This window comes from Lathyrus oleraceus, chromosome 5, assembly GCF_024323335.1.
Source record: "Lathyrus oleraceus cultivar Zhongwan6 chromosome 5, CAAS_Psat_ZW6_1.0, whole genome shotgun sequence".
Classification (NCBI taxonomy): domain Eukaryota; kingdom Viridiplantae; phylum Streptophyta; class Magnoliopsida; order Fabales; family Fabaceae; genus Lathyrus; species Lathyrus oleraceus.
The window spans coordinates 358,099,041-358,108,842 of NC_066583.1; the positions used below are offsets into that span (position 1 = coordinate 358,099,041).

Below are 9,802 nucleotides of genomic sequence, written 5' to 3' on the forward strand. Positions count from 1 at the left end.
CATTGTATGAACATGCTTGAAACTAGATTAAGATGAACTAACTTGAACATGACTTGAATTAAACCACTAATCATGAATCAATGGATATGACCAACACTTGAATTGAACTCAACTAGGCTTGAAATGGATTGAATGATGAAAACATGGAAATGAATGAACCATACTAACATGAACCAATGAATACCAATTGGGAATGACCAAACCAATGAATGCAAAATGCACAAACCAAGAATGAAACATGCACTTGAAATGACCAGATGAAATGGGCCTAGGCAAGACATGATCAAGCCATTGGATAGGCATGAGGAGATAATCAGGTGGAATGCTATGGAATGGAAGCAAATAAAAGTTGTGGAGCCATGGAATTGGACTTAAACCAATGATCATGAACAAACACAAGATGCACATGTAAGAACATGACATGAATTGAATCAAAACAAGGAAATAACATGAAGAACCATGAACCAATGATTGTGATGAATCTTAACCAAACAGGTGCATCAAGCATAATGGGTGATGAAGAATCAGATGAAACTAGGGTTATAAGGCCACCCACAAGGGCATGGGACATGATTAGGGTTTATGGAAACCAAGACCAAGTGAGGATCCCCAAATTAGGGTTTTGCTTCATCAAGAAGCCACAATTGAAACACCAATGATGGGCACAGTGAAAAAGCATCAAGAGCTACCCTCAGATCAGGGTTTGATGGTTGAGTTGCCTCAAGTTACAGAGAAACCATAGTTTTCACTAGGTGCAAGCACAAAGCTTGGAATCCATGATACATGTCCTCTTGTATCGTACCATGATTATGCAAATGAAATGAATGACCCATAAGGATATGCAAATGGTTAGGGTTAGTGACCTAGATGGACATTGCGAAGAGTAGGGTGAATTTTGGGGTATGACATTGTCTCTGGTACATCAATGCCCCCATGCCTACGTCATGATGGCATCTAGGACCTGCCTCACATCAGACCCATCAAGGAAGATACCTCTGTCAATGCTTGCCTGCACAATTCCATAATGCGACACCATCTAGGCAAGACATCCTTAGCATGATCTAATTGTGTCTGCTACTCCTCTAGTATCTCATGATTAGCTGACCTAGGTGGGTATCTAGGAGCAACCCGCACCATATACGAATCTGACACCCTAAAGAACCACCTGATGTACCCATCCACGTAGCTAGAGTCGCTCGGGACTATGGTATTCTGTGCCTTCTCTAGTACCAGATGACTCTCATAATCATCAAACATGTCATCCATTTGTCTACGTGTCAAAGCAGGAGGAGTAGATACAATAGGGTGTTTAAGAATGGTCTGAGTGTAGTCGAACTGCCGTATGACGCGTTCGAGAAGATGACAAGCAGTAATATATGATCCGCAGGCCAACCATCTAGAGTATAGAACTATATCGTCAAATGGCCGCGTCTCACGGTGATCGACATAGCTGCTGAAATGCATGTCCTCGGCAACCAAGCGGTCAATATACACTCTGAACGACTCAGTCGCATGGTTCCTTCTGAGTGGGGAAAATGAAATAGCACGCAACATATCCTCAACGTAAGTCGGTACACTCGCCCAACCAGAGATGTGCAGGACGTATTGGAGGATCTAAGCCTGAAAAGTTTGGAACACACGAATCATAAGTAATGGTGTTGTAAAGATGAAATGAAAACGAAACAGAAATATTAAAAGACCAACAAATATTATCCTCAGTAGTGTGATGCTGCCTGTGACCTACTTCGTCTTCCACCTACAGCCCTCTGATAACTTTGAGTACAGGTAGACCAAACAAACGGCCCCCCAGTTGCACTCATGGATCCGCTCAAAATCCTCGAAGTATTGTAGGTCGATGACGTATGTATAAATGATACTCTTGTCCATAAAAACCACAGTGCCAACCAAATATAGCAGGTATGCTTTCATAGCATATGCTTTGTGGAGCCCCACCTGCTCGTCATCACCTGTAGCCTGATGTGCTATTTGGATGTTATTTGTATATATCCGCTTCAGGTATTCAAACCTAGCATGAGCCCCCTAGTCCTATCCAACTCCTCATTCGCCTCTTCTAGGCCAGTCCCCCAGATAGTCTATCATCATCACGAGTGCCTTGTCTTTGGTAATACTCCCATGATCTAGGAGTCTCCCCCTGATAGGAAGATGTAGCAAACACGACACATCGTCGAGTGTGATATACATCTCACCATGCGATAGGTGAAATTGTGAGGTCTCAGAGTGCCATCTCTTTACGAATGCATTAAGCATCTCGTGGTTGGACGTAGTATAACCGGTCATGCACAAGTCCTTCAGGTCAAATAAGGATAAAGTAGCCTAAAACTATTCCTCATTCGGCTGAGGCAAGCCAGTAATCTTCCGCCTGTGGTTAATAAACTTTAGCGGATCACGGTCCTGAAAAAAATAAAAAACAATGTCACAATTTTGTTAATTAAAATAAACATAAATTAAAAAGAATGAAGAGAATTAATGCTACCACTCTGTCCCAAATATGTATGTCAGTATGGTCTGGATACAAAGGTAGTAGTGAAAAATCTACAAAGCCTCCTCCAAATACCTCTGGCTCAGTATCCGTAGCAGTCTCATACTTAGGAAGTGGCACTGGCTCACCAACATCAACAATAGGAGGTGGCAGTAGTTCCTTTGGTATTACTGGTGACTCGGGTACCTCAGATGCCTGAATAGGTGAAACCTGACGCCTACAGGATGATGGAGAGACATATGTGTCGGTAGGTGAAACTCGTCTCCTACGGGAAGAAGAAGATGGAGAAGCATGAGGAGAAACAAGAACCCCCAAAGTAGATGGCTCTGCATGGCCAGAGGGACCAAGAGCATTAGAAATATGTCGACTCTTCTCTCACCGTATTGATGCGTGCTCTGCAACCATCATGTAACTTAGTCTATCGTGTTTATCATTTATTATGCCTATCAATTAAAGTAAAGTAGATAATTAATGCAAGCATACAACACCACAAGAAAGAAAAACAAAAAAAGAACAGAGAAAATTCCGGAGATGCATCTCCAGTTGCTGAGAAAATAAAACGTTGGAAAATTTCGGAGATGCATCTCTGAAATTTTCTGCAACTCAGTAGCTACGACAATGGCAGTAATGCAAGAATGGAAACTAAAAATATATTGCATTGATCATAATTTCCAGTCAACTATCATGTTTTACACTACGTCTAAACTATCAATCATGCAACTTCTACTCATTTCCTAACTTATACATCAATTTCTACTCATTTACACAAAAACTCAAAAACTATTCGAAACATCAAAAAACTTACAATTTTTCACTTTGCTTTAGTGTTGGGTGATGTTTCTGATGTTGATTGAGATTCCTTTGACTTTGGTTGCTTGATTTTAGACTTATTGATGAGAATAAATTTGAGAAAGTTTGGAGTGATTTTTGAGAAATATGAGAAATGAGGAATATGAAGGGTTCTGGCGCAATTTAAGCTCCTAATCGTTTCGGAGATGCATCTATGACATTATTTCGTAGATGTATCTCCAGAATATTTTAACGTTAACTTAAATTTGGATGCATTCGGAAATACATCTTCGAAATCTAATGACATTTAAGTATTTTTACATTGTGATTAAACACATATATAGTGCATTAAGAAGTCTCCAAAAATCTATGGTTGACCATTCAATTGGTACACAACCCAACAATATGAAATTGATGAATATTTAATGACAAGATGGAAGAGTATAACTTACATTTAGCCAATGCCAATTTGGAGGATCATGGGTGCCTATATCAATGGAGAGGGTGCAATTGATAAATCGGTCAAAAATACAATAAACAAAAATAAGGGTTAAAAAGAGTGATTAAAACTCTAAAAATTGATAGATTGCCGATGAAAGAACGTATATAAGAAGGCGGTAGATCAAAGAATTGTTGATTTTCGTTTGTTTAATTAAACCAAAGGGCTAGCAATTTATTGATCTGTAAAACAGTGGGAAAATTATTGATGTAGATTTTAAAGGATAAAATAATGATAATGTCCAAGCAATTTTTATATAATAGAGAGAAGAGAAAGGAACAAATATCACAAAAATGCAGAGGGTGCTCCGATGGGAGTTAAGAACTTTGAGTGAGTTAGAAGATTGAGTGTTGTGCATTAGCAATACAAATTTAAATGTATAATGTGATCAGTTTATAAGGAGTTACAAAGAAAGTTTAATGCTTGATTAGAGAAGAAATCATAAATTATTTGTATTCAAGATACTAAATTGGAAGTGGTTGATGATTTTGTTGGATTAAAGTTGTGGGATTCTATTTATATATGTTACTCGTTTAGAGCTTCGATTGGAGCATTTAGTAGGATTTTTACCAAATGGGGAACTTTGTTGGTGCTTATGGAACTATCCATCAACATGGATCATGTTCTTATCATTGGAGGTTTATTTAAGAATAACGAACAATCGTTTCATGTGACAAATGTATATGCCTCTTTGTGATTGTAGGGGTAAACCATTGTTCTGGAGTAGAATGGATGGCATGATTTAGAATCAGATTCGATCAAATTGATAGGTGTGAGACTTTAACTCTATTCTTTCCGGGAGCATTTAATCTGCCATCTTCTAGTTTTATTTGACACCTTCACATTTAAAGCAATTTCATCATTATTTTTTTAATAAAATATGGGTATTTTCAAAATATGTATCAGAAATTTGGATTATTTATTGAAAATTTTCAAAAACTATATTTTATTTACCGTAATAAAGGTAAATGTACCGGAAATTTGGAATTTCTGGTATATGCATACCAGAACTTCTGAAATTTCCGAAAGACAAGTGCTCTCTTATCGGGATTTGTAAAATTTCTGATATTTATCACAAAATTTTGAAAATACGAAATTTCTGATATACATTGAGTGAAAATTATTCATTTTTTTCGGTATTACTTTTTCTAGAATAACTGACTCGATAAAAAACCAACCGATAAAATATATACATATAATAAAAAATGTGTTACATACAAGAATACAAAACAAATTATGACGACTTCCCAACTTCATCTTCCCACTGCCTAATGTGTCCTGCATATGCTGATTCTCATGTTTTTGCATCTTCGGTACAGTTCTGTCTCCAACGGCCTGTGACGGGAGACAATGGACAATCAGGTTTCAACTTTACATAAACCCAATTATTGTTGTTGACAAAATCAACATCAATTATTTTATGTCTGCTCGTATACATAGGTCGAGCTAAGGCAAGAGGGAAAAACGCGATGTTAAGTCTCTTGGACTGGGAGACAAATACGACATTGTATCTACAAGCAATAGGGTAACTCATATCAGGAATCGTCATCCATTTATTAATACCCTGCACACCCAAGTGTTCTACTCGTAACACATTTTTAATTGTAGAGATTGTGTCATAGAACAAATTAAAAAACAACTAAGGATGTTGATGAACTTGAGTATCTAACTGCGTCTGAATCAAAGGCCATGACTCTTTGCCCCATCCAAGTAAACCTGCAATAGCTCGAAAACCATAATTTCCATCGTCACCCATATCAAAAATGTCATCAATGTATGGATGTAAGAAATCAGGAAACTAAGGCAAGTAAACATCTCTCGAAGATGCAGTGGACGATTGACTTCTAGCCAACATACTTGACGGATGACTTCCAGTTGGTTTTGTGCATGATCTTTTTGTAGTATGACTCCCCTGCGAGCCTTCACCATACTTCCACTATGAAGGATCACAATGCACATCACTCTCTTAATCATTTCTTCTTTTCTTAACTCCCCTATTTGGCTTGTACTTCACCGATGGTGAACACATAGAAATTGTGGATGGATGTGTTAGTTCCCGAACCTTTTTCTTCAATATCTTCTGGCCTACAATATCCAAAGTACTAAAATATGTATTCAACTCTTCACACTCTGATTTTATATCCAATTTTGTACAACTTTCTTCATGACTGACATCATGCCCTTCAATGTGTAATTTCTTCTAAAACACATAAATTGGTTCTAAAGGAACATGATTTCCTTGTATTTGGAAACCGACAAGTTGACACGCACACGATAGCCCATGTGTTGTTCTAATGAAGCAACCACATGCATCTTGTCTTGCACCAACAAAGTTTACCATTTCTAGTTCCTTTCCTATGTGATGTATACATTGTCTCTAAACAAAACCGTGCAAGTTGGCATATAATGGAGTGTTATACCGACGTTCAATATTGACAATAATTTTTTGAAATGATACTCTGATTGAACCTAGTTGCAACTTCAACATGGTGTTCACAACATCCCAACTTTGACATAAATCTCCTCGGCTTGTAGTCAACATGTTTTTTAGTCTCCAACGAGCAGACTCCATCCTAAAAACCATAAATAGAAATATATGTTAAATTATGTTTAGTAATGTAATAACATCAAAATAACGTCCGTGTACCCATTCGTTGTTGTGTTCCCTAAATGAGTGACTCTGTTAGTCCAAGCAGCAAGAAACCTTTCTTTATAAGGTGTCAACCATGTTTCACTCACATACTTATCAAATAAAGGAATATCAACACAAAAAGTCTCAAAGTGCTTCAAGTGTTCGACAAACTCAGTTTCTCTATTAGCATACATGATGTTGTTCCATAGATCCATGACATTTTCTTGTCTTTCAAATTTAACATACTCTTTACATTTCATACTAATATTTTTTGAAATATGGAACAGACACAATAGATGAGTTGAATTTGGGAACATAACTTCCATGACATTCATCAACGTAAGTTCCCGATCCGTCACAACAACCTTCGATAACAAATTCTCTGAAGAGAACAACTCTTTGAGCTTCTCTAGTGCCCATTTAAAGTTCTCCTCCCTTTCATATTCCAAAAAGGAAAAGCCAACCAAAAACGTCAACTTTGTTGACGTAACACCAACAATCTCAAGTAGTGGTAGTCGGTACCTGTATGATCACGATGCACATAATAAAAAAATATGATAAATCAAAATATGTCCAAAAGATATCAAAAATTAAAATCTGTAAATTACTTATTTGTCTTGTATGTGTCTAAAAGATATCATTAACAACATTTGAGTCTTCTGTATTTCTAGTTCATCACATGTATTTCTCTCTATGAATAAGACTCAACAAAATTTGCATTTTTGTCAATGGACCTCTCTTGCTAGCATTGTATATAACTCTAGATTTATACATTTGGAGAACACTGGTGAGGTTTTTTGGATCTTTGTCTTTCAAAGCAGCAACTATGTACCTTGGAGCCGTATTGTACTTTGTCATGTCATTCACAAACTGTCTTTCATGATCTTTTAGATGACCCAATATGTCATGACCTTATAAATCTTTAGATAGTTTATGATTGTGAAATCCACACCTAACCATCATCTTCCAACCTCTACCACGTGGCAAGATCTCAACCTAATAGGACATTTAACTTTCATACTATAAATGCCTTATGAGAAATTATTGCTTTCAGATGCATTCTTCCTTTTGTAGTTTCCTCCTCTCTCACAATCCATAATCAATTTATCTCTTCTCCCTCGCTTCCCATTTGCAGTATCAGAACGAACAGTGACAATAATAATATCATGTTGTTTACCAATAGTTTGTACCCATGCTAATACTTCAGACGGGGACTCAAATATATGTCACTTACAACATAAACGAGTAAAGTATTAATCATAGAGACAAAAAAACCTTTAAATTAAATTTGTTACATAGAAAACATTCAGGGCAGTGGTTCATAATTGCGTAAAATATGTACAGGAATCTGTAGAAGACCTTGTCGGTTCTGGACCACACAAGTAAAGCATTATTCTGCATTACCAAAAGTTATATGTGTAGGCAAAGAATTTGGTATACCGGAAAATTTGAAAATTTCAGAAGTTGTAATAGATATCCATAAATTTTGAAAATTTTTGGTATGTTTTTGTTTTTTTCCAGAAAAAATACCGGAACTTACAAAATTGCTGGTATTTTTTCATTGAAAATTTACAACAAAAAAATGGTAAAAATGCTTGTTTTTCAAAAATGCGAAAAAATCGTATCGAAAATTTCCTTCCGACTACCAGAAATTTAGTTTTTTTACAAATTAGTAAAAGTGATTTTTTTAAAGAAATGTAAATTTGGATTAGTAAATAATAGCAGGGACAGTTTAGTCAATATGAAAATATGCGGGGGGAGAGGTTGCTAGGTATAAAAGAGGGGGTGGCAGGTTAAATACTTTCTATCCATGGATGAGAAGAAAAACTTATTGGAAAGTGTAAGAATTGAGGATTTTAGCCCTTTCAACCATCTCATTGAAGATTCATCGTTGATAAATCAACATCTATCTAGAAGACATTTGACATGGCTTTTTGGATATGGTAGACTTATAAGTAGGTTGGATAGATTCTTTGTGTCATAGGAGTGGCGTCAACATTTGCCAAATAATATGGCACCTGCGATGTCCTGTGGATTGTCATATTATTTCCCGATTTTATTGATCATCGACGACGAGAATTGAGGTTTAAAACCTTTTCAATGGTACAAGGAGTTCTTTAGAGAGTATTGAATTTTGTTTGAAGTGAAAGGGTGGGGTGGATATATTCTAAAGATAAATTGAAGTTAATAAAAGAGAGACTAAAGGAATGTCATTTGAATCACTAAAGTAGTGTTCCAAGAGAATAAAGGATGTGGATCTATGTGCTTACAGGTACAACTTCCTGCATTCGTCAGATGATCGTTATGATTTTGATGATGACAATATCTAAGGTCAAACGAAGCTCGTTGAAGTCTTCAGTAACCTCCATCCAACAATCTCTGATGATTGCGTTTATCAAATAAGTTATCTCAACCCTCATTAGTTAGAAGATTTAAATTTCAAATGAAGTGTTAAATCAATATTGAATCCAACAAGGTAACTTGAAGCTTCGATGTTGTGAAAGAGAGGAAGTGTGAAAGCTCGCATGGTTATGTGTTTAGCGCATGTATGAGTAATCATTTTATTATAAAGGTATAAGAGTAACTCTCGAGATATTAAGGCAACACACACAGACGCACATTCGCACATGCAACCCCCCCCCCCCCCCCCCACACACACACGCACAAACACACATACATGCACACTCACATGCACACACACACACACACGCATACACACACACATGCACACGCACACAAGCACACACACATACGCACATACGTACATGCACACACACACACACACACACACACACACAAACAAACACATATACACACTTAAATATGCTTTGAAGCCTCTCTTATTTGATAAACATCTAAAAATATTTTTATAGGCGTACTTAATTGATTATTGTCTTGTTTAATTAATTAGGAGTTTTTTATAATGATTAATCGAATAGCACATTTGGGTTAATCAATTAACTCATTTGTAATGCCTCAAATCGATTAAGGAAGCCTTTAATCGATTACTGACGGTGTGATTCAAAAACCTTACATATTTGGCTTGTTTAATCAATTAATAGAAAGAGTTAATCGACTAGATTATTGAAAAAGGTCCATAAATCTTTTCCTTTTTGAGCCAATTCTTATCTTATAAATAGAGGCTTTCTCCTCATTCCATTTTACACCATTTTTTAAAATTAAAATATACTGTATCATTTTCTACGCTTTTCTTCTCTATTTTCTTATTCTTCACCAAAGTTGCCTAGTGCTAAGTGAGTGAAAAATACTTGTTAGAGTTTTGTTGTACTGGTGGGGTGTTGCATGTTCTCTTATTCAAGGGTGTGATTATATTTATTAATATATTTATTTGATTCTTAATATTAGCTTGTGAAAACATTTG

At 36.3% G+C, this 9,802-nt stretch overlaps 1 protein-coding gene across 1 annotated transcript; it reads right to left on the reverse strand.

The window, feature by feature from the left end:
* Positions 1-1,074: 1,074 nt before the first annotated feature.
* On the reverse strand, positions 1,075-1,464 carry LOC127080681 (uncharacterized). The gene has a single exon (XM_051020992.1). The coding sequence runs from the start codon at positions 1,462-1,464 to the stop codon at positions 1,075-1,077; it is 390 nt and encodes a 129-aa protein (XP_050876949.1).
* Between the last annotated feature and the right edge of the window lie 8,338 nt (positions 1,465-9,802).